General features: G+C 41.2%; 1 protein-coding gene across 1 annotated transcript in view; it reads left to right on the top strand.

The window, feature by feature from the left end:
• Nucleotides 1-26,391, top strand: part of LOC106595937 (uncharacterized) — a 141,910-nt gene that overhangs the window by 107,750 nt on the left and 7,769 nt on the right. The window contains exons 4-6 of the mRNA XM_082971125.1: nucleotides 22,499-22,616; nucleotides 23,646-23,744; nucleotides 24,447-24,563. Coding sequence (XP_082827251.1) covers nucleotides 23,662-23,744; nucleotides 24,447-24,563 — 200 coding nt within the window. The 5' untranslated portion in view covers nucleotides 22,499-22,616; nucleotides 23,646-23,661. The remainder of the gene's footprint in view (nucleotides 1-22,498; nucleotides 22,617-23,645; nucleotides 23,745-24,446; nucleotides 24,564-26,391) is intronic.

Here is a 26,391-nt window from a genome sequence, read left to right as displayed (position 1 = left end):
AGAGCACAGTGTTTTAGTACTGGGGTTTATAAATGTTTTAGACAGAGTAGAGCACAGTGTTTTAGTACTGGGGGTTTATAAATGTTTTAGACAGAGTAGAGCACAGTGTTTTAGTAGCAGGGTTTTATAAATGTTTTAGAAAGAGTAGAGCACAGTGTTTTAGTACTGGGGATTTATAAATGTTTTAGACAGAGTAGAGCACAGTGTTTTAGTAGCAGGGTTTTATAAATGTTTTAGACAGAGTAGAGCACAGTGTTTTAGTACTGGGGTTTATAAATGTTTTAGACAGAGTAGAGCACAGTGTTTTAGTACTGGGGGTTTATAAATGTTTTAGACAGAGTTGAGCAGTGTTTTAGTACTGGGGGTTTATAAATGTTTTAGACAGAGTAGAGCACAGTGTTTTAGTACTGGGGTTTTATAAATGTTTTAGACAGAGTAGAGCACAGTGTTTTAGTAGCAGGGTTTTATAAATGTTTTAGACAGAGTAGAGCACAGTGTTTTAGTACTGGGGGTTTATAAATGTTTTAGACAGAGTAGAGCACAGTGTTTTAGTAGCAGGGTTTTATAAATGTTTTAGACAGAGTAGAGCACAGTGTTTTAGTACTGGGGGTTTATAAATGTTTTAGACAGAGTTGAGCAGTGTTTTAGTACTGGGGGTTTATAAATGTTTTAGACAGAGTAGAGCACAGTGTTTTAGTACTGGGGATTTATAAATGTTTTAGACAGAGTAGAGCACAGTGTTTTAGTACTGGGGTTTATAAATGTTTTAGACAGAGTAGAGCACAGTGTTTTAGTACTGGGGTTTATAAATGTTTTAGACAGAGTAGAGCACAGTGTTTTAGTACTGGGGTTTATAAATGTTTTAGACAGAGTAGAGCACAGTGTTTTAGTACTGGGGGTTTATAAATGTTTTAGACAGATTAGAGCACAGTGTTTTAGTACTGGGGTTTATAAATGTTTTAGACAGAGTAGAGCACAGTGTTTTAGTACTGGGGTTTCTAAATGTTTTAGACAGAGTAGAGCACAGTGTTTTAGTACTGGGGGTTTATAAATGTTTTAGACAGAGTAGAGCACAGTGTTTTAGTACTGGGGGTTTTATAAATGTTTCAGACAGAGTAGAGCACAGTGTTTTATTACCGAGGTTATATAAATGTTAGCACAGTTGAGTCTGTCTGCTGACCACTTTTCACCCTTGAAAGTCATGGTGGATACAACAATTGGTAGATAAACCCCTGGTTGCTGATTACTCTCAAAGTCATAAAACACAAATGTCTCTGAATGTTCATCTTCATCCAATGGCTGAATGTAGCACTCATGTTCCACTTCCTGAACCACTTCAGTGTCTTTGCTTTTCAAAGCCCCTTTACAGACAGGGCAGTGTAGGATACCACATACCTTTACAGACAGGGCAGTGTAGGATACCACATACCTTTACAGACAGGGCAGTGTAGGATACCACATACCTTTACAGACAGGGCAGTGTAGGATACCACATACCTTTACAGACAGGGCAGTGTAGGATACCACATACCTTTACAGACAGGGCAGTGTAGGATACCACTTACCTTTACAGACAGGGCAGTGTAGGATACCACATACCTTTACAGACAGGGCAGTTTAGGATACCACATACCTTTACAGACAGGGCAGTGTAGGATACCACATACCTTTACAGACAGGGCAGTTTAGGATACCACATACCTTTACAGACAGGGCAGTGTAGGATACCACATACCTTTACAGACAGGGCAGTGTAGGATACCACATACCTTTACAGACAGGGCAGTGTAGGATACCACATACCTTTACAGACAGGGCAGTGTAGGATACCACTTACCTTTACAGACAGGGTAGTGTAGGATACCACATACCTTTACAGACAGGGCAGTTTAGGATACCACATACCTTTACAGACAGGGCAGTGTAGGATACCACATACCTTTACAGACAGGGCAGTGTAGGATACCACATACCTTTACAGACAGGGCAGTGTAGGATACCACATACCTTTACAGACAGGGCAGTGTAGGATACCACATACCTTTACAGACAGGGCAGTGTAGGATACCACATACCTTTACAGACAGGGCAGTGTAGGATACCACATACCTTTACAGATACGGCAGTGTAGGATACCACATACCTTTACAGACAGGGCAGTGTAGGATACCACATACCTTTACAGACAGGGCAGTGTAGGATACCACATACCTTTACAGACAGGGCAGTGTAGGATACCACATACCTTTACAGACAGGGCAGTGTAGGATACCACATACCTTTACAGACAGGGCAGTGTAGGATACCACATACCTTTACAGACAGGGCAGTGTAGGATACCACATACCTTTACAGACAGGGCAGTGTAGGATACCACATACCTTTACAGACAGGGCAGTGTAGGATACCACATACCTTTACAGACAGGGCAGTGTAGGATACCACATACCTTTACAGACAGGGCAGTGTAAGATACCACATACCTTTACAGACAGGGCTGTGTAGGATACCACATACCTTTACAGACAGGGCAGTGTAGGATACCACATACCTTTACAGACAGGGCAGTGTAGGATACCACATACCTTTACAGACAGGGCAGTGTAGGATACCACATACCTTTACAGACAGGGCAGTGTAGGATACCACATACCTTTACAGACAGGGCAGTGTAGGATACCACATACCTTTACAGACAGGGCAGTGTAGGATACCACATACCTTTACAAACAGGGCAGTGTAGGATACCACATACCTTTACAAACAGGGCAGTGTAGGATACCACATACCTTTACAGACAGGGCAGTGTAGGATACCACATACCTTTACAGACAGGGCCGTGTAGGATACCACATACCTTTACAGACAGGGCAGTGTAGGATACCACATACCTTTACAGACAGGGCAGTGTAGGATACCACATACCTTTACAGACAGGGCAGTTTAGGATACCCCATACGTGAGGTTGGGGGTTGTCTATTTTAACGTTGTAATTGCGATGATATTTTGGACATTTCTTGTTAATGTCAAAACTGCTGACAGATTTACATGCCTTGGGATGCCATGTTTCAAGTTTGTGTTTTTCGTAGCAGTAGCAGGAACGACATGTCAGATGAGAATCCTCACAAGGTGTTAGTTGTACGGTTTGCATCAGACATGTTTCATCCTGACAAACTGAACAGTTATACTGACTAGAGTGCCCCCCCCCCCCCCCCCCCCCCCCGTCTGGTGTAGCCTGAATGACATGTTGGACAAACACAGGGAGCTCCTTAGAAAGCTCTGATGTTGGTAATACCATACAACAAATGGTTGTTTTTCACATAAAAGTACAGAATATGAGGATGAGGGTTGTTCTGGGATTTCAAGCGAGCTGAATTAACTCTACTATGGTATAAAACCACAATCTGGATGTTCATCAAATGTTCTAATGTGACTATGTCAGAGAAGCCACAGGCTCCTGTATACATAGACCTACAGCCTTTTGGAGGTCACTAGCCTTTTGTAAAGCTTCTAGAGCAGTACATCCAGGAAGGAGTAAATGTGATAGACCTACAGCCTTTTGGAGGTCACTAGCCTTTTGTAAAGCTTCTAGAGCAGTACATCCAGGAAGGAGTAAATGTGATAGACCTACAGCCTTTTGGAGATCACTAGCCTTTTGTAAAGCTTCTAGAGCAGTACATCCAGGAAGGAGTAAATGTGATAGACCTACAGCCTTTTGGAGGTCACTAGCCTTTTGTAAAGCTTCTAGAGCAGTACATCCAGGAAGGAGTAAATGTGATAGACATATTGCAAAACATAACTGATTACCAGGATTGTTAACGTTTATGAGATATGTCTTCATATTTTTTATGATTTCTGATTGCGTGAGACTATCTAGTTTCCTTCTCTGACCCCCTCCTCCTAGGGGTCGGCAGATTATTTGTATAACAAGTTCTAAGGTCCTATCAGCTATGATGGATAAATTAGATTGAACAAGACGTGAGGTAAAACAAGTGATACTGTGTTCTGCAGACTATCACCACATATTTCAAGCTGTAAGACATCCTGAGGTTCAGCTAAATCTGTAGTCCTTTCTAAAAGTTATCCTAGACTATCCAAAATCATCACATAAAAAAACTGCAAAATCATGGCTCTGATTCATACATGTGAAATTAGAAAACTGACGAATCTCTGTATTGTTAAATTTATTGCGATGCAAAACATGGACACTTCTATCAAGACCGTCCCCCATCTGATTGATTACACAATTTACCAATTCATCAAAATCAACGTGAGGTTGCTCATTGTCATCATGTATAGGAGTTATAGGTGTGTGGTTGCTCATTGTCCTCATGTATAGGAGTTATAGGAGGTGTGTGGTTGCTCATTGTCCTCATGTATAGGAGTTATAGGAGGTGTGTGGTTGCTCATTGTCCTCATGTATAGGAGGTGTGTGGTTGCTCATTGTCCTCATGTATAGGAGTTATAGGAGGTGTGTGGTTGCTCATTGTCCTCATGTATAGGAGTTATAGGAGGTGTGTGGTTGCTCATTGTCCTCATGTATAGGAGTTATAGGAGGTGTGTGGTTGCTCATTGTCTTCATGTATAGGAGTTATAGGAGGTGTGTGGTTGCTCATTGTCCTCATGTATAGGAGGTGTGTGGTTGCTCATTGTCCTCATGTATAGGAGGTGTGTGGTTGCTCATTGTCCTCATGTATAGGAGTTATAGGTATAGGTATAGGAGTGTGGGGGGGGGGGCTGAAGACAGTGTGCTCTCAATCATTTGGTTAATTAAGGATATAAGTTCATTGGGGATCTGTGATAATGTGTGATCATGTGTACGGGTTATTGGAGTTGGGTGTGTGTGTATGTGTGTGTGTGGCTGCTGAAGGCGGGGTGCTCTCATTAATTTGGGGTTGTAGGGGCCATGTGGATGTGTGTGGGGGGGTGGTGTTGAAGGAGGGGTGAGCTCATTCATTTGGTTAAATAATTTGGTTAATTAAGGAGATCAGTTGTGGGGGGACCTGTGATAATGTGTGATCATGTGTATGAGTTATAGGATGGGGGTGTTGTGTGTGGGGGGGGTGGTGTTGAAGGAGGGGTGAGCTCATTAATTTGGTTAATTAAGGAGATCAGTTCTGGCGTTATTCTAGAAGTATCCATGTTACATATGGCTTTTATCGTTTGTTTGGGTGTTTTTTAATCAGATTGATGCTTATCAAGCATGGTATGTTTTTATGCCAGATGGATAGGTCTTGACTGTACTGACGTCTTAGTAAAGCAACCGTTTGTTTGTGTAGCTGGACCTCTGTCTTTTAGAGTCCTGTAAAAGGCTGTGAGAAACCTATCTAGTAACTGGACCTCTGTCTTTTAGAGTCCTGTAAAAGGCTGTGAGAAACCTATCTAGTAACTGGACCTCTCTGTCTTTTAGAGCCCTGTAAAAGGCTGTGAGAAACCTATCTTGAAGATCTGTATCCTGATCAGTGTCCTCATTGATGATATCTTCAATCAGTAGAGGCTCTACCTCAGAAATGATTGTATCAAGCTGTTTAGCTGCATCATACATCAACACGTCATCCTCATCAACACATCATCCACATCATCCTCATCATCCTCATCAACACATCATCCACATCATCCTCATCATCCTCATCAACACATCATCCTCATCAACACATCATCCACATCAACACGTCATCCTCATCAACACGTCATCCTCATCAACACATCATCCACATCATCCTCATCAACACATCATCCTCATCAACACATCATCCACATCAACACGTCATCCTCATCAACACGTCATCCTCATCAACACATCATCCTCATCAACACGTCATCCTCATCAACACATCATCCTCATCAACACATCATCCACATCATCCTCATCATCCTCATCAACACATCATCCTCATCAACACATCATCCACATCATCCTCATTATCCTCATCAACACATCATCCTCATCAACACATCATCCTCATCAACACATCATCCTCATCCTCATCAACACATCATCCTCATCAACACATCATCCTCATCATCCTCATCAACACATCATCCTCATCAACACATCATCCTCATCAACACATCATCCTCATCAACACATCATCCTCATCATACTCATCAATACATCATACTCATCAACACATCATCCTCACATCATCCTCATCAACACTTCAACCTCATCAACACATCATCCTCATCAACACATCGTCCTCATCAACACATCGTCCTCATCAACACATCGTCCTCATCAACACATCGTCCTCATCAACACATCATCCTCATCATCCTCATATCATCCTCATCAACACATCGTCCTCATCAACACATCGTCCTCATCAACACATCATCCTCATCATCCTCATATCATCCTCATCAACACATCGTCCTCATCAACACATCGTCCTCATCAACGCATCATCCTCATCAACACATCATCCTCATCAACACATCGTCCTCATCAACGCATCATCCTCATCAACACATCATCCTCATCAACACATCGTCCTCATCAACACATCGTCCTCATCAACACATCGTCCTCATCAACACATCGTCCTCATCAACGCATCATCATCATCAACACATCGTCCTCATCAACAGATCATCCTCATCATAGCTCAACCCTTCATCAGAACCATCATTGACCTCATCATCCTTGACATTAACACCATTGAATGTATCAACCGGTTTAGGTGTTTAACTCAGTATGTCATCAGTGTCCTCTTCCTCCTCTTCCTCTTGTTGTATTGGGTCTTCTGTGTTTGTATAGGGCTTGGAGGAGTCTGAAAGAAAAATACATACAAAATAGTGTATTAAAAATAAAATATCTATAATAATAATATTAAATAACCAATAATAGTGATAAACGAGAAAATGCTTTTAATTTTTTTTAAATTATTATATATTTTTTTAAACAGTACGTTTTAAAATAAATTAACATTTCAATATATCCTAACTCCCTGTTTCTGTTTCTCACTGTTAGACCTTTTTTAGTTAAATTACCTTTGGTTGTTTGATGCCTGTTTTTCAGAGGAGTCGATGTTGTTTCCTACCCCGTTGTCCTCTTGATGTCTATACTCGGCAAGATTGGAGTCTGAAAGAAATAACAATATTTGAAAATGTTATAAGATAATCTTTCAAAAAATTATAACTATAATAAAAACAGGGCGTATCCATAAAGAGCTCATCAATCCAAAGGTTTTCAGACCAGTCGTACTTCTCGGTCAGAGGTGACGCCGCTCGTTGTACTTCAACTACGGTTCTGGGAGCCTTGTAGGACTATGATATGGTGTAGGCACCTGATTAAATACTGAATGTCTAGGGTTCTGGGGAGCCTTGCAGGACTATGATATGGTGTAGGTACCTGATTAAATACTGAATGTCTAGGGTTCTGGGGAGCCTTGTAGGACTATGATATGGTGTAGGGCCTGATTAACCTCTCTGGGCTAGGCGGGATGAAATCTTCCCACCTACACAACAGCAGGGCCTGATTAAATACTGAATGTCTAGGGTTCTGGGGAGCCTTGCAGGACTATGATATGGTGTAGGGCCTGATTAAATACTGAATGCCTAGGGTTCTGGGGAGCTTTGCAGCACTATGATATGGTGTAGGTACCTGATTAAATACTGAATGTCTAGGGTTCTGGGGAGCCTTGCAGGACTATGATATGGTGTAGGTACCTGATTAAATACTGAATGTCTAGGGTTCTGGGAGCCTTGTAGGACTATGATATGGTGTAGGGCCTGATTAACCTCTCTGGGCTAGGCGGGATGAAATCTTCCCACCTACACAACAGCAGGGCCTGATTAAATACTGAATGTCTAGGGTTCTGGGGAGCCTTGTAGGACTATGATATGGTGTAGGGCCTGATTAAATACTGGATGTCTAGGGTTCTGGGGAGCCTTGCAGGACTACGGTATGGTGTAGGTACCTGATTAAATACTGAATGTCTAGGGTTCTGGGGAGCCTTGCAGGACTACGATATGGTGTAGGTACCTGATTAAATACTGAATGTCTAGGGTTCTGGGGAGCCTTGCAGGACTATGATATGGTGTAGGTACCTGATTAAATACTGAATGTCTAGGGTTCTGGGGAGCCTTGCAGGACTATGATATGGTGTAGGGCCTGATTAAATACTGAATGTCTAGGGTTCTGGGGAGCTTTGCAGCACTATGATATGGTGTAGGTACCTGATTAAATACTGAATGTCTAGGGTTCTGGGAGCCTTGTAGGACTATGATATGGTGTAGGGCCTGATTAACCTCTCTGGGCTAGGCGGGATGAAATCTTCCCACCTACACAACAGCAGGGCCTGATTAAATACTGAATGTCTAGGGTTCTGGGGAGCCTTGTAGGACTATGATATGGTGTAGGTACCTGATTAAATACTGAATGTCTAGGGTTCTGGGGAGCCTTGCAGGACTATGATATGGTGTAGGGCCTGATTAAATACTGAATGTCTAGGGTTCTGGGGAGCCTTGCAGGACTATGATATGGTGTAGGTACCTGATTAAATACTGAATGTCTAGGGTTCTGGGGAGCCTTGCAGGACTATGATATGGTGTAGGTACCTGATTAAATACTGAATGTCTAGGGTTCTGGGGAGCCTTGTAGGACTATGATATGGTGTAGGGCCTGATTAAATACTGAATGTCTAGGGTTCTGGGGAGCCTTGTAGGACTATGATATGGTGTAGGTACCTGATTAAATACTGAATGTCTAGGGTTCTGGGGAGCTTTGCAGGACTACGATATGGTGTAGGGCCTGATTAAATACTTAATGCCTAGAGCTGATTGGAGGTGTGTATATGTGTGATAAATCTTCTATTCTTGGGCTGTTTTGAGTTTTGTCAAAGCCGGCCGTACAAAACGGTAGAATATCGTCATTTTCAATACCCTCGAAGTCATTCACGGTTAGAGCCCATAATGTCTCGGGTGCTCTTGTCTGGGGGCTGTCAGCTGTAAACACCAGATTAGCTTTTTAAAATAGAGTACACAATGTGTTTAATGCTTAACGGATGAAGGTTATTAGTCATTTTATTATTGACTCACGTCTATAGTATCTTGATGGCGTGGGACTGAGTAAAGATACACCTGTAGTCTGTTATTAGTCATTTTATTATTGACTCACCTCTATAGTATCTTGATGGCGTGGGACTGAGTAAAGATACACCTGCAGTCTGTTATTAGTCATTTTATTATTGACTCACGTCTATAGCATCTTGATGGCGTGGGACTGAGTAAAGATACACCTGCAGTCTGTTGGTCCTCAAAATCATTGTCTTCTATAATGATCACTTCTGATGGTTGATGATCCAAATCAATTATTGCTGGTAACACCTGGGTAAATGTAGGGTATCCTATAGATGTTTTAAATAATATAAAATATATGTATCTATTTACAAAAATATATACCTTTTTTTACCAGATATAAAACGAGAGAGATTATTATGCTGACATTGTATCTACATTCAACACGCACACATCTAAAATGAAAAGTAATGTAATGTTTGGTTATGTAACTGAATATCCACTATGAGGTACCAGTGGTGTTTGGTTATGTAACTGAACATCCACTAGCAGGTACCAGTGGTGTTTGGTTATGTAACGGAACATCCACTATGAGGTACCAGTGGTGTTTGGTTATGTAACGGAACATCCACTAGGAGGTACCAGTGGTGTTTGGTTATGTAACTGAACATCCACTAGGAGGTACCAGTGGTGTTTGGTTATGTAACTGAACATCCACTAGGTGGTACCAGTGGTGTTTGGTTATGTAACTGAACATCCACTAGGAGGTACCAGTGGTGTTTGGTTATGTAACGGAACATCCACTAGCAGGTACCAGTGGTGTTTGGTTATGTAACTGAACATCCACTAGGTGGCGCCATTGGTCCACTAGGTGGCACCAGCCTCCCTGAGTTAGTGATTGCTATTTAACTGCCTGATAAATATGTTTTATCCAAAATATTTTGGGATTAACCCCTGTGTAGGCCCTAGTCCATTCTGGTTTAACACATAAATAAATCATGTATCAATAACCCCTCCTCTCATTTAATATAAATATATATGGTTATATAATACCTTATTGAAAAACATTCCTTATATAATATACAATATATACGTATTTATAAACAGACATATTTAAATATAAAAAGCATTCATTATATTGTAATTTCAACTCACCTTCAGAACTCTCCATGGGGGGATAAAGGATTCCCTGATCATCTTTTAGCTGTTCTGTCTTCAGAGCTGCAAAGCTCCAGTGTCCTCAATGAGACAATGTAGGGACTCTCTGCTTATAGGGGAGTAGGGGACAGGTATCATCTTTGTTTAAGAGGATGATCTGATTGATTGTAACAACCACATCATGACACTTCCTGAGAACCAATTCTGACATATTTTTTTTTTTTATTATAATTTTTTTCTGACCCCCCATTTGTTTTTGCTGAGAAGTCTTTCGGAGGTTCAGAGGTCATGAGGTCCTTGGCCGCAACAGCCTACTGCTTTCAGACAGTTGTTTCAAAGGCCTCCCCCCCCCCCCCCACACACACACACACACAGAGAGAGAGAGAGAGAAAGTGACATAGGGCAACAGGAAGAGCGGTCATTCATTGAAGGGTCATTCATTGAAGATAAATACACTTGTGTTTTTTAAAACCCTTTATTATAACCCTGAAATGTTAATACATATATGCCATTTATATCCTTTAAATGTTTACATATTCTTTAATTCCTTTCTTAGAAAATAATGTTATCAGCATGTTTCTCTGTTTGTAACCGAACGACCTCCCAACACACAACCACATGTTGGGGGGTAACAGGTCATTATAACACAACCACATGTTGGGGGGTGACAGGTCATTATAACACAACCACATGTTGGGGGGTGACAGGGGTCATTATAACACAACCACATGTTGGGGGGGTAACAGGTCATTATAACACAACCACATGTTGGGGGGGTAACAGGTCATTATAACACAACCACATGTTGGGGGGTAACAGGTCATTACAACACAACCACATGTTGGGGGGTAACAGGTCATTATAACATAACCACATGTTGGGGGGTAACAGGTCATTATAACACAACCACATGTTGGGGGGTAACAGGTCATTATAACACAACCACATGTTGGGGGGTAACAGGTCATTATAACACAACCACATGTTGGGGGGGTAACAGGTCATTACAACACAACCACATGTTGGGGGGTGACAGGTCATTATAACACAACCACATGTTGGGGGGTGACAGGTCATTATAACACAACCACATGTTGGGGGGTAACAGGTCATTATAACACAACCACATGTTGGGGGGTAACAGGTCATTACAACACAACCACATGTTGGGGGGTGACAGAGGTCATTAGCTCCCCCTGACGCTACAGATCCTTGTCAACACACACAGAAAGAGAGAGAGACACAGAGATTGAATGAAATATCAGGCTATGTAAATTACATTTTTTTTAATCTTTAGTTCCTAAATGCATACATATTACACGTTATTATTGAACAATCCTACATATACATGTTTTATAAGTAATTCCTTTTCTTAGCCTGTTAGGGCTAGGGGGCAGTATTGACACGGCTGGATAAAAAACGTACCCGATTTAATCTGGTTACTACTCCTGCCCAGTAACTAGAATATGCATATAATTATTGGCTTTGGATAGAAAACACTCCAACGTTTCTAAAACTGTTTGAATGGTGTCTGTGAGTATAACAGAACTCAAATGGCAGGTCAAAACCTGTGAGATTCCTTTACAGGAAGTGGCCTGTCTGACCATTTGTTGGCTTTCTTTGACATCTCTTTCCAAAACAAAGGATCTCTGTGGTAACGTGACACTTCCCACGGCTCCAATGGGCTCTCAGAGCCCGGGAAAAAGCTGAATGTCGTCATTCCAGCCCCAGGCTGAAACACATTATTGCCTTTGTCAAGTGGCCGATCAGGGGACAGTGGGCTTAGGCGCATGCACTGGTCGCCCCCGTCTTTCTTTTTTTCCCTCTATTTACCGAAACGCAGATTCCCGGTCGGAATATTATCGCTTTTTTACGAGATAAATTGCATAAAAATTGATTTTAAACAGCGGTTGACATGCTTCGAAGTACTGTAATGGAATATTTAGAATTTTTTTGTCACGAAATGCGCCATGCTCGTAACCCTGATTTACCATTTCGGATAGTGTCTAGAACGCACGAACAAAACGCCGCTGTTTGGATATAACGATGGATTATTTGGGAACAAACCAACATTTGTTATTGAAGTAGAAGTCCTGGGAGTGCATTCTGACGAAGAACACCAAAGGTAATAACATTTTTGTTATAGTAAATCTGATTTTGGTGAAGGCTAAACTTGCTGGGTGTCTAAATAGCTAGCCAGTGATGGCTGGGCTATGTACTTAGAATATTGCAAAATGTGCTTTCACCAAAAAGCTATTTTAAAATCGGACATATCGAGTGCATAGAGGAGTTCTGTATCTATAATTCTTAAAAGAATTGTTATGCTTTTTGTGAACGTTTATTGTGAGTAATTTAGTAAATTGTTAGTAAATTCCCCGGAAGTTTGCTAGTTCTGAACGTCACATGCTAATGTAAAAAGCTGTTTTTTGATATAAATATGAACTTGATTGAACAAAACATGCATTTATTGTATAACATAATGTCCTAGGTTGTCATCTGATGAAGATCATCAAAGGTTAGTGCTGCATTTAGCTGTGGTTTGGGTTTATGTGACATTATAAGCTAGCTTGAAAAATGGGTGTCTGATTATTTCTGGCTGGGTACTCTGCTGACATAATCTAATGTTTTGCTTTCGTTGTAAAGCCTTTTTGAAATCGGACAGTGTGGTTAGATTAACGAGAGTCTTGTCTTTAAATAGCTGTAAAATAGTCATATGTTTGAGAAATTGAAGTAATAGCATTTCTAAGGTATTTGAAAATCGCGCCACAGCTGGCTGTTACGTAGGTGGGACGATTTGGTACCACCTAGCCCAGAGAGGTTAAGTCAAAACTGTAACTCTGCAACTCAGGAACATTCACTGTCTTCTTGGTAATCAACTCCAGTGTAGATTTGGCCTTGTGTTTTAGATTATTGTCTGCTGATAGGTGAATTCATCTCCCAGCGTCTGGTAGAACGCTGGATTTTTCCTTTGCTTAGCTTTATTCCATTTCTTTTTATCCTGGAAAACTCCCCAATCATTAAGGATTATAAGCATACCCATAACATGATCCACCCACCACTATGCTTGAAAATATGGAGAGCGGTACCCGTTAAGGTTTTGTGTTGAATTTGCCCCAAACATATTTTGAATTCAGGACAATTTGAATTGCTTTGCCCCAGTTTTTGCAGTATTACTTCAGTGCCTTGTTGAAAACAGGATGCATGTTTTGGAATATTTGTATTATGTACAGGCTTCCTTCTTTTCACTCTGTGGAGTTACTGCAATGATGTTGATTCATCCTCAGCTTTCTCCTATCACAGCCATTACACTTTGTAACTGCTTTAATGTCACCATTGGCCTCATGGTGAAATCCCTGAGCGGTTTCCTTCCTTTCCGGCAACTGAGTTAGGAAGGACGCCTGTATCTTTGTAGTGACTGTGTGTATTGATACAGCATCCAAAGTGTAATAACCATGCTCAAAGGGATATTCAATGTCTTTTTTCACCCTTTTTTTCATCTACCAGTAGGTGCCCTTTTATGCGAGGCATTGGAAAACCTCCCTGGTCTTTGTGATTGCATCTGTGTTCACTGCTCGACTGAGGGACCTTACAGATAATTGTATGTGTGGAGTACAGAGATGAGACAGTCATTAAAGAAGCCCCCCAATTCATGCACCAGACCCATTGAATCTCTTCCTAGTGGAGAGGCTACACAGGCAGCATGCGTAACTAAGTTAACTCAGTGTGGACCACAGTGACAATACATAGCCAGCGGTTGTTCTTTCCTTTAAATGTCTTGCACCCCCTGCAATCATCCAGCTATGTTTGTGTCACCCTCATAGGTTTGTCCTGGAAGTTGGGACAGAGGAAGGCCTAGACGCATCATCACATCACATGCCATCTGGGCTATATTTTGCCCTGTCGTTGATGACACTTCGTAGAGTCCCAGGAATTCTTCCTTTGGTTGTAGATCTGCATCTACAAAGAGTCAAACATATTGACTCCAGATCAACTCCTGATATACCCTGGCTGGATTCAAACATATTGACTCCTGATCAACTCCTGATCTATCCTGGGTGGATTCAAACATATTGACTCCTGATCAACTCCTGATATATCCTGGGTGGATTCAAACATATTGACTCCTGATCAACTCCTGATATATCCTGGGTGGATTCAAACATATTGACTCCTGATCAACTCCTGATGTATCCTGGGTGGATTCAAACATATTGACTCCTGATCAACTCCTGATATATCCTGTGTGGATTCAAACATATTGACTCCTGATCAACTCCTGATATATCCTGGGTGGATTCAAACATATAGAATAATGATCAACTCCTGGTATATCCTGGGTTCCATCAATGATACGTGTGAACTGGAACACTGGCATTGATGAACCGATCCTGTAGGTTCATGCTCTACAACATTCGCAGAGTACGACCCTGCTTCACACAGGAAGCGGCGCAGGTCCTAATCCAGGCACTTGTCATCTCCCGTCTGGATTACTGCAACTCGCTGTTGGCTGGGCTCCCTGCCTGTGCCATTAAACCCCTACAACTCATCCAGAACGCCGCAGCCCGTCTGGTGTTCAACCTTCCCAAGTTCTCTCACGTCACCCCGCTCCTCCGCTCTCTCCACTGGCTTCCAGTTGAAGCTCGCATCCGCTACAAGACCATGGTGATTGCCTACGGAGCTGTGAAGGGAACGGCACCTCCATACCTTCAGGCTCTGATCAGGCCCTACACCCAAACAAGGGCACTGCGTTCATCCACCACTGGCCTGCTGGCCCCCCTACCTCTGAGGAAGCACAGTTCCCGCTCAGCCCAGTCAAAACTGTTTGCTGCTCTGGCACCCCAATGGTGGAACAAGCTCCCTCACGACGCCAGGACAGCGGAGTCAATCACCACCTTCCGGAGACACCTGAAACCCCACCTCTTTAAGGAATACCTAGGATAGGATAAAGTAATCCTTCTAACCCCCCCCCCCCCCCCCTTAAAAGATTTAGATGCACTATTGTAAAGTGGTTGTTCCACTGGATATCATAAGGTGAATGCACCATTTTGTAAGTCGCTCTGGATAAGAGCGTCTGCTAAATGACTTAAATGTAATGTAATGTAATGTTGTTTCCGACACAATTTCTTTGACGATTGTATTGCCCACCAGCTTCAAAATGTAGTTTTGCCTTTGGGGACTGGTGAAATCAAAGTGACCTTTCAGCCAGGTGGTCAGCTCTGCATCGCCCTCTGCCTTGTACTTTAGAAGCTGGCTGAAATTCCCACTCTCCTTATCAACGCCTCGAAAAGCCTGACTTCACACCCCCAACAATCTTCATCAGATTTCTCCTCGCTTGTTGCTGCTGTCTTTCATGCTCACGTAAAAGTTGCACATTAACAGGCTTTGGCTCCTGAATCTGAGTCATCACAGCTCATTTATGACACTGCCTGTCTTTATGAGCACTACATTTCTCCAGTGCCTTCCTCCAATTTTGAAAGACAGTCTTGACAAAAGCTGAATCTACTTTTGATGCAAGCTTAGACTTTGTGTTGCAAGGTACACTGCTCAAAAAAATAAAGGGAACACTTAAACAACACAATGTAACTCCAAGTCAATCACACTTCTGTGAAATCAAACTGTCCACTTAGGAAGCAACACTGATTGACAATACATTTCACATGCTGTTGTGCAAATGGTATAGACAACAGGTGGAAATTATAGGCAATTAGCAAGACACCCCCAATAAAGGAGTGGTTCTGCAGGTGGTGACCAGAGACCACTTCTCAGTTCCTATGCTTCCTGGCTGATGTTTTGGTCACTTTTGAATGCTGGCGGTGCTTTCACTCTAGTGGTAGCATGAGACGGAGTCTACAGCCCACACAAGTGGCTCAGGTAGTGCAGCTCATCCAGGATGGCACATCAATGCGAGCTGTGGCAAGAAGGTTTGCTGTGTCTGTCAGCGTAGTGTCCAGAGCATGGAGGCACTACCAGGAGACAGGCCAGTATATTAGGAGACGTGGAGGAGGCCGTAGGAGGGCAACAACCCAGCAGCAGGACAGCTACCTCCGCCTTTGTGCAAGGAGGAGCAGGAGGAGCACTGCCAGAGCCCTGCAAAATGACCTCCAGCAGGCCACAAATGTGCATGTGTCTGCTCAAACGGTCAGAAACAGACTCCATGAGGGTGGTATGAGGGCCCGACGTCCACAGTTGGGGGTTGTGCTTACAGCCCAACACCGTGCAGGACGTTTGGTATTTGCCAGAGAACACCAAGATTGGCAAATTCGCCACTGGCGCCCTGTGCTCTTCACAGATGAAAGCAGGTTCACACTGAGCACATGTGACAGACATGACAGAGTCTGGAGACGCCGTAGAGAACGTTCTGCTGCCTGCAACATCCTCCAGCATGACCGGTTTGGCAGTGGGTCAGTCATGGTGTGGGGTGGCATTTCTTTGGGGGCCCTCCACGTGCTCGCCAGAGGTAGCCTGATTGCCATTAGGTACCGAAATGAGATCCTCAGACCCTTTGTGAGACCATATGCTGGTGCGGTTGGCCCTGGGTTCCTCCTAATGCAAGACAATGCTAGACCTCATGTGGCTGGAGTGTGTCAGCAGTTCCTGCAAGAGGAAGGCATTGATGCTATGGACTGGCCCGCCCGTTCCCCAGACCTGAATCCAATTGAGCACCTCTCGGACATCATGTCTCGCTCCATCCACCAACGCCACATTGCACCAGAGACTGTCCAGGAGTTGGCGGATGCTTTAGTCCAGGTCTGGGAGGAGATCCCTCAGGAGACCATCCGTCACCTCATCAGGAGCATGCCCAGGCATTGTAGGGAGGTCATACAGGCACGTGGAGGCCACACACACTACTGAGCCTCATTTTGACTTGTTTTAAGGACATTACATCAAAGTTGGATCAGCCTGTAGTGTGGTTTTCCACTTTAATTTTGAGTGTGACTCCAAATCCAGACCTCCATGGGTTGATAAATTGGATTTCCATTGATTATTTTTGTGTGATTTTGTTGTCAGCACATTCAACTATGTAAAGAAAAAAGTATTTAATAAGATTATTTCATTCATTCAGATCTAGGATGTGTTGTTTAAGTGTTCCCTTTATTTTTTGAGCAGTGTATTTAGCACAATAGAAACAGATGACCCCGTTTAAGGAGGGGCTGTAATGGAGACCAGTATAATCTTTATACCATTACTCCTGAAAGTAGAGTGTCCTATTTGACAGGGTTGTAATGGAGACAAGTATAATCTTTATACCATTACTCCTGAAAGTAGAGTGTCCTATTTGACAAGGTTGTAATGGAGACCAGTATAATCGTTATACCATTACTAGCTCCTCCCCTCCCTGTCCTGCACCTTCATATCTCTCTCTCTCTCTCTCTCTCTCTCTCTCTCTCTCTCTCTCTCTCTCTCTCTCTCTCTCTCTCTCTCTCTCTCTCTCTCATTGTCTCAAACTCTCTCTCTCTGCTTGAATGTATTATCTGAAACACACGAGGAGCCATACTTAGAGGAATATCTCAGTTTAAATTAACATTAGGATTAGACTGTTGTGATGTCATTATTCAGTCTTAACCATCAATATTTGCTCCTTTTCTCCCTCACCTCCATGTCACCTGTTCTCCCTGTCCTGTCACCATCCTCATGCTCGCTCTCTCCCTGTTCTGTCACCATCCTCATGCTCTCTCTCTCTCACTGCCCTGTCAGCATCCTCATGCTCTCTCTCTCTCACTGCCCTGTCAGCATCCTCATGCTCTCTCTCTCTCACTGCCCTGTCAGCATCCTCATGCTCTCTCTCTCTCACTGCCCTGTCAGCATCCTCATGCTCTCTCTCTCTCACTGCCCTGTCACCATCCTCATGCTCTCTCTCTCTCACTGCCCTGTCAGCATCCTCATGCTCTCTCTCTCTCTGTTCTGTCACCATCCTCATGCTCTCTCTCTCCCTGCCCTGTCAGCATCCTCATGCTCTCTCTCTCTCTGTTCTGTCACCATCCTCATGATCTCTCTCTCCCTGTTCTGTCACCATCCTCATGCTCTCTCTCTCCCTGTCCTGTCACCATCCTCATGCTCTCTCTCTCTCTCTGTCCTGTCACCATCCTCATGCTCTCTCTATCCCTGTCCTGTCACCATCCTCATGCTCTCTCTCTCTCCCTGTCCTGTCACCATCCTCATGCTCTCTCTCTCCCTGTCCTGTCACCATCCTCATGCTCTCTCTCTCTCTCCCTGTCCTGTCACCATCCTCATGCTCTCTCTCTCTCTGTCCTGTCACCATCCTCATGCTCTCTCTCTCCCTGTCCTGTCACCATCCTCATGCTCTCTCTCTCTCTGTTCTGTCACCATCCTCATGCTCTCTCTCTCTCCCTGTCCTGTCACCATCCTCATGCTCTCTCTCTCTCTATCCCTGTCCTGTCACCATCCTCATGCTCTCTCTCTATCCCTGTCCTATCACCATCCTCATGCTCTCTCTCTATCCCTGTCCTGTCACCATCCTCATGCTCTCTCTCTCTCTGTTCTGTCACCATCCTCATGCTCTCTCTCCCTGTCCTGTCACCATCCTCATGCTCTCTCTCTCTCCCTGTCCTGTCACCATCCTCATGATCTCTCTCTCCCTGTCCTGTCACCATCCTCATGCTCTCTCTATCCCTGTCCTGTCACCATCCTCGTGCTCTCTCTCTCTCTCTCCCTGTCCTGTCACCATCCTCATGCTCTCTCTCTCCCTGTCCTGTCACCATCCTCATGCTCTCTCTCTCCCTGTCCTGTCACCATCCTAATGCTCTCTCTCTCCCTGTCCTGTCACCATCCTCATGCTCTCTCTCTCTCCCTGTCCTGTCACCATCCTCATGCTCTCTCTCTCCCTGCCCAGTCACCATCCTCATGCTCTCTCTCTCCCTCTCTCTCTTTTCTCTGAACGCACCAGAGTGAACATGAAATAATTATTATCAGTAAACAAGTGGTGTTTCTTGCCATGATGTGGAATGGATTACTAACCATTTCTAATCTGAACGGCAATGATTATTATATCAAGAAAAATTGACTCATCTCTTGTTCTACTGTGGACTTCTATCATCTGACTGGTGATTATTATAGAAACATTGACTCATCTCTTGTTCTACTGTAGACTTCTATCATCTGACTGGTGATTATTATAGAAACGTTGACTCATCTCTTGTTCTACTAAACTGATGAAGGTCACTGCCACCCTTCCTCTTCCTCATGATGACATCACTGTGAATGAAAGCTGACTGTAATAAAACTGATTTCACTTTAATCAAACAAACACTAATAATGCTATTTATCATAAGGAAGTACAGCTATACAGTATCCTATACAGTACAGCTATACAGTATACTATACAGTACAGTTATACAGTATACTATAGAGTACAGTTATACAGTACAGCTATACAGTACACTATACAGTATACTATACAGTACAGTTATACAGAACAGCTATACAGTATACTATAGAGTACAGTTATACAGTACAGCTATACAGTATCCTATACAGTACAGTTATACAGAACAGCTATACAGTATACTATAGGAATATGTAATAAATTAAAGCTACTACTGTCTACATAAATTACAGATGCAGCACAACATAAATGATTGACACTTTACTCAGACTTCACCTGGGCTTTCTGACCAATAGAACGTAATAAAGACATTAACGTTAGTTGAATACGTCCGTGAGCACCATTGTTGGTCGCTGGGTGAATGTGTGGCTAATTAACTTTCCAGGTAACTTAGCTATGATAGCTAACGTTAGTGGTCGCTAGGTGAATGTGTGGATAATTAACGTTCCAGGTAACTTAGCTATGATAGCTAACTTTAGTGATGGTTGATTGATTAGCACTCGCAAATCGGTCCATTTTCACCAAAAACTTTTGTTTCCACTCCATGCAATTACTGACACTTTTTAGCAAAATATTATTTATTTCCACAATTACAGTTCCAGCGCAAAATGACGTATTGACGTTGACGTTAAAACATCACAATCGACAGTGATATAGCCTACGTAACACTCATATTACATTCTAGTTTTACACTTTTTAATACATTTGAAAGTAATGAAATAGCACAGCAAATCTTTTATTTATTTATATTATTTATATCAATATATTTGGGGGATATTTTGAGCATATTTGAATATTGGATGTGTCCCCCCAATATATGTTATAATTCCGGCACTGGGATACACTCTTTGTGTAGAAAGTGGATTTTATGGCATTTAAAGCCACAGTGATACATTGTACAGCACACGTGTCTCAGAAGTCCAAGAAGCTGGACATTATATCTGCAGCAGAGAAGAAGAACAACAAGACAGGCTTTATAATTTAGAGTAATATACAAGTGGCCAACCAAGATCACCTGTTCATAGCTGTTTCAACATGAATCCAGCAAGGAGATTCACCTGGTGGAGATCTATGTATTACCTGGAAGTCTAGAGAATGAAGGGCAATGGGTAAAGGCTGAAAATGGATCCATCATAATGATTCTACATGTTATAGTATGAACCTGGATCCATCATAATGATTCTACATGTTATAGTATGAACCTGGATCCATCATAATGATTCTACATGTTATAGTATGAAACTGGATCCATCATAATGATTCTACATGTTATAGTATGAACCTGGATCCATCATAATGATTCTACATGTTATAGTATGAACCTGGATCCATCATAATGATTCTACATGTTATAGTATGAACCTGGATCCATCATAATGATTCTACATGTTATAGTATGAACCTGGATCCATCATAATGATTCTACATGTTATAGTATGAACCTGGATCCATCATAATGATTCTACATGTTATAGTATGAACCTGGATCCATCATAATGATTCTACATGTTATAGTATGAACCTGGATCCATCATAATGATTCTACATGTTATAGTATGAACCTGGATCCATCATAATGATTCTACATGTTATAGTATGAACCTGGATCCATCATAATGATTCTACATGTTATAGTATGAACCTGGATCCATCATAATGATTCTACATGTTATAGTATGAACCTGGATCCATCATAATGATTCTACATGTTATAGTATGAACCTGGATCCATCATAATGATTCTACATGTTAAAGTATGAACCTGGATCCATCATAATGATTCTACATGTTATAGTATGAACCTGGATCCATCATAATGATTCTACATGTTATAGTATGAACCTGGATCCATCATAATGATTCTCCATGTTATAGTATGAACCTGGATCCATCATAATGATTCTACATGTTATAGTATGAACCTGGATCCATCATAATGATTCTCCATGTTATAGTATGAACCTGGATCCATCATAATGATTCTACATGTTATAGTATGAACCTGGATCCATCATAATGATTCTACATGTTATAGTATGAACCTGGATCCATCATAATGATTCTACATGTTATAGTATGAACCTGGATCCATCATAATGATTCTCCATGTTATAGTATGAACCTGGATCCATCATAATGATTCTACATGTTATAGTATGAACCTGGATCCATCATAATGATTCTACATGTTATAGTATGAACCTGGATCCATCATAATGATTCTACATGTTATAGTATGAACCTGGATCCATCATAATGATTCTACATGTTATAGTATGAACCTGGATCCATCATAATGATTCTACATGTTATAGTATGAACCTGGATCCATCATAATGATTCTCCATGTTATAGTATGAACCTGGATCCATCATAATGATTCTACATGTTATAGTATGAACCTGGATCCATCATAATGATTCTACATGTTATAGTATGAACCTGGATCCATCATAATGATTCTACATGTTATAGTATGAACCTGGATCCATCATAATGATTCTACATGTTATAGTATGAACCTGGATCCATCATAATGATTCTACATGTTATAGTATGAACCTGGATCCATCATAATGATTCTACATGTTATAGTATGAACCTGGATCCATCATAATGATTCTACATGTTATAGTATGAACCTGGATCCATCATAATGATTCTACATGTTATAGTATGAACCTGGATCCATCATAATGATTCTACATGTTATAGTATGAACCTGGATCCATCATAAAGATTCTACATGTTATAGTATGAACCTGGATCCATCATAATGATTCTACATGTTATAGTATGCCATGGCCTTTACTGGCCAAAGGTTAAACTGCTGTTATGTTTATGATATACTATGGTGTTGTTGATGAACACTGTTTTACAGTATGTCATGGCCTTTTCTGGCCAACTGCTGTTATGTTTATGATATACTATGGTGTTGTGTCACTAGACTTTGACCAGATATTATTGCATCCAAAGATCAACTGTACCTAGAACATAGATACAGAGCCACTTGTCATCAAGAAGCTGCTCTCTCAGCACAACGGAAAATATCTCAATGACTTGACATGTTCTGGTTGTGAATTCAGGCTACAAGGTAAGAATCTTCCCAGTGATTATTGTAAAGTGTGTAGAGAAATTAAATGTATGGTGTTATTTTAGTATAGTGACTGACAGTAAAACACTCAGATCTAACAGTCCATTTCACCTGGGACAGTTATGTGACAGTTCAATCATACAAAATGGCGCTAACTGGGCGTAGGCAAGTCAAATTCAATAACATATTGTTCATATATTCGTATATTGTGGTTATTTTACAATTTGTATATTTTTTTATGTATAAGTTGTAAATCGTCTTTCAAAATATCGTAAAATTTGTTTTCAAACTTACAATGAGCTCCTCTTTCCTGTGTAATCTGGTATGAAACCACTGAACATACTTTTCTTAACATTGTTATTATGAACTGAATTCAGTAACAGCATAATAATATCATACCTGTTAAACAAAGCAACACACTAGAATGAGAGAAATTATTAAAAGAGAAAGTGAGACATTATTATTATTATTAGTTATTATCTATTATTATCTATTAATTAAATCACCTGACTGTTTCTATGTATGTTAGTAAATGTTTTATTTCTAAGAGATAATGAATATAAGAGAACAATTGACATTCAATAATTAGTTGTCACTGTGTTAACCACAACCAACATGCTGGATCTCTGTTTAGTTGTCACTGTGTTAACCACAACCAACATGCTGGATCTCTGTTTAGTTGTCACTGTGTTAACCACAACCAACATGCTGGATCTCTGTTTAGTTGTTACTGTGTTAACCACAACCAACATGCTGGATCTCTGTTTAGTTGTCACTGTGTTAACCAACATGCTGGATCTCTGTTTAGTTGTCACTGTGTTAACCACAACCAACATGCTGGATCTCTGTTTAGATGTCACTGTGTTAACCACAACCAACATGCTGGATCTCTGTTTAGTTGTCACTGTGTTAACCACAACCAACATGCTGGATCTCTGTTTAGTTGTCACTGTGTTAACCAACATGCTGGTTCTCTGTTTAGTTGTCACTGTGTTAACCACAATCAACATGCTGGATCTCTGTTTACAGGGGTCAGTGCTCTAAAATGAGTCTCTCTGGGGAGAGAGAGGAGGGGGGCCCTGCCTCTAAAATGAATCTCTCTGGGGGACATGACACCAAAGCTAAGAGGTGAGATAACAATTTTATGAATAATTTATTAAGTTTATTTCCTAAATAAATAGCTATCTTAAGGTGAATGCACTTACTGTAAATCTCTCTGGATAAGAGCATCTGCTAAATCAGGGGTTCTCAATCCAGGGTCTGCGGAGGTTCTGCAGGGGTTCTGCAGGAAGTGTGGGGAGTGGTGGTTTATCCAGGGAGAAAAGTAAACTAATATTCTGAAATGTCATTGTGGTCTTATGTTCCCATCTATTGGAATTATTTAGCAACTGCAGTAGTGCTGAAAAAATGTGTTATTCCTTACTAAAGTAGTAATTACTGAGAATTATTAGTTAATTTTATCACTTACAATCATAAAATAACAACTTATACCATAACAAACAATTAAACTGACATAAACCAAAATCACTATATATGTAGTTATTTAGTTAATTACCAAATTGAGCCGGTCGGTCACATTTGAGAGTGAGGGAGATATATAGCATTTTGCAAAAAAAACATGATTTTTGTCTCTCTGAAATGAAACCATCAAGTGATAGATTTTAAACAAATCCTTGTCTGTGAGAGATGTAATAATTAATACATAATTTCTTTAAACTATAAAAGCTCATTTCTGTAAAGTGTTATGTTGCGTTTTGGAACTCTTCTTATGTTTCCCATCTGAGATCAGAGTAGATGAGAGATGTAATGTTTGTCTCTGTTGTGTTGAAGACCAATCAAGCAGGAGAGACCAGCCTCCCCTGTACCCAGCTGTGTGTCCATGAAGAGTGACTGGTCTATAAGTCGTCCTATATCCTTTAGAGAGGGAGACGTTTCTACTGAACAAAGGTAAGAAGAACTCATGGGTCATGGTCAGTGAGTTAAACAACACTGTCTCTAGTCATTTCTCCTCTCCCATTTTCACATTTCTTTTTGTTGTTTTCATAATCCATAGGCTAATACTTTTGTCCATTTTCATAAAACAATATTAAACAAACACAACGTTCCCTCCCTGTGTGTGTGTGTGTGTGTGTGTGTGTGTGTGTGTGTGTGTGTGTGTGTGTGTGTGTGTGTGTGTGTGTGTGTGTGTGTGTGTGTGTGTGTGCACTCCCTGCATGAGGAGATGTAATCTCATGTGTTGTCCACAGAGGTCTTAACCTATAGAAGGACTATAGTATGTTATAGATACTTCAGTTCCCAGAGGTCTTAACCTATAGAAGGACTATAGTATGTTTAGTCCCAGAGGTCCTATAGAAGGACTATAGTATGTTTAGTCCCAGAGGTCTTAACCTATAGAAGGACTATAGTATGTTATAGATACTTCAGTTCCCAGAGGTCTTAACCTATAGAAGGACTATAGTATGTTTAGTCCCAGAGGTCTTAACCTATAGAAGGACTATAGTATGTTTAGTCCCAGAGGTCTTAACCTAGAGGACTATAGTATGTTTAGCCCCAGAGGTCTTAACCTATATAAGGACTATAGTATGTTTAGTCCCAGAGGTCTTAACCTATAGAAGGACTATAGTATGTTTAGTCCCAGAGGTCTTAACCTACAGAAGGACTATAGTATGTTCAGTCCCCAGAGGTCGTAACCTATAGAAGGACTATAGTATGTTTAGTCCCAGAGGTCTTAACCTAGAGGACTATAGTATGTTTAGTCCCAGAGGTCTTAACCTATAGAAGGACTATAGTATGTTTAGTCCCAGAGGTTTTAACCTATAGAAGGACTATAGTATGTTTAGTCCCAGAGGTCTTAACCTATAGAAGGACTATAGTATGTTATAGATACTTCAGTCCCAGAGGTTTTAACCTATAGAAGGAATATAGTATGTTTAGTCCCCAGAGGTCTTAACCTATAGAAGGACTATAGTATGTTTAGTCCCAGAGGTCTTAACCTATAGAAGGACTATAGTATGTTATAGATACTTCAGTCCACAGAGGTCTTAACCTATAGAAGGACTATAGTATGTTTAGTCCCAGAGGTTTTAACCTATAGAAGGACTATAGTATGTTTAGTCCCAGAGGTCTTAACCTATAGAAGGACTATAGTATGTTATAGATACTTCAGTCCCAGAGGTTTTAACCTATAGAAGGAATATAGTATGTTTAGTCCCCAGAGGTCTTAACCTATAGAAGGACTATAGTATGTTTAGTCCCAGAGGTCTTAACCTATAGAAGGACTATAGTATGTTATAGATACTTCAGTCCACAGAGGTCTTAACCTATAGAAGGACTATAGTATGTTTAGTCCCAGAGGTTTTAACCTATAGAAGGACTATAGTATGTTTAGTCCCAGAGGTCTTAACCTATAGAAGGACTATAGTATGTTTAGTCCAAGAGGTCTTAACCTACAGAAGGACTATAGTATGTTATAGATACTTCAGTCCCCAGAGGTCTTAACCTATAGAAGGACTATAGTATGTTATAGATACTTCAGTCCCCAGAGATCTTAACCTATAGAAGGACTATAGTATGTTTAGTCCCAGAGGACTTAACCTATAGAAGGACTATAGTATGTTTAGTTCCAGAGGTCTTAACCTATAGAAGGACTATAGTGTGTTATAGATACTTCACTTAACTTGTTTATTTTCCAATACCTAATATATTGGACATGTGTTACATAGCAATGTTTTACAATAATGATATCTACTGCAGTTGAGTTATGCTTGCTCTGTCT

Source organism: Salmo salar, unplaced genomic scaffold, assembly GCF_965601325.2.
Source record: "Salmo salar unplaced genomic scaffold, fSalSal1 ptg000177l, whole genome shotgun sequence".
NCBI lineage: Eukaryota > Metazoa > Chordata > Actinopteri > Salmoniformes > Salmonidae > Salmo > Salmo salar.
This window is presented reverse-complemented; position numbering and strand designations above follow the sequence as displayed.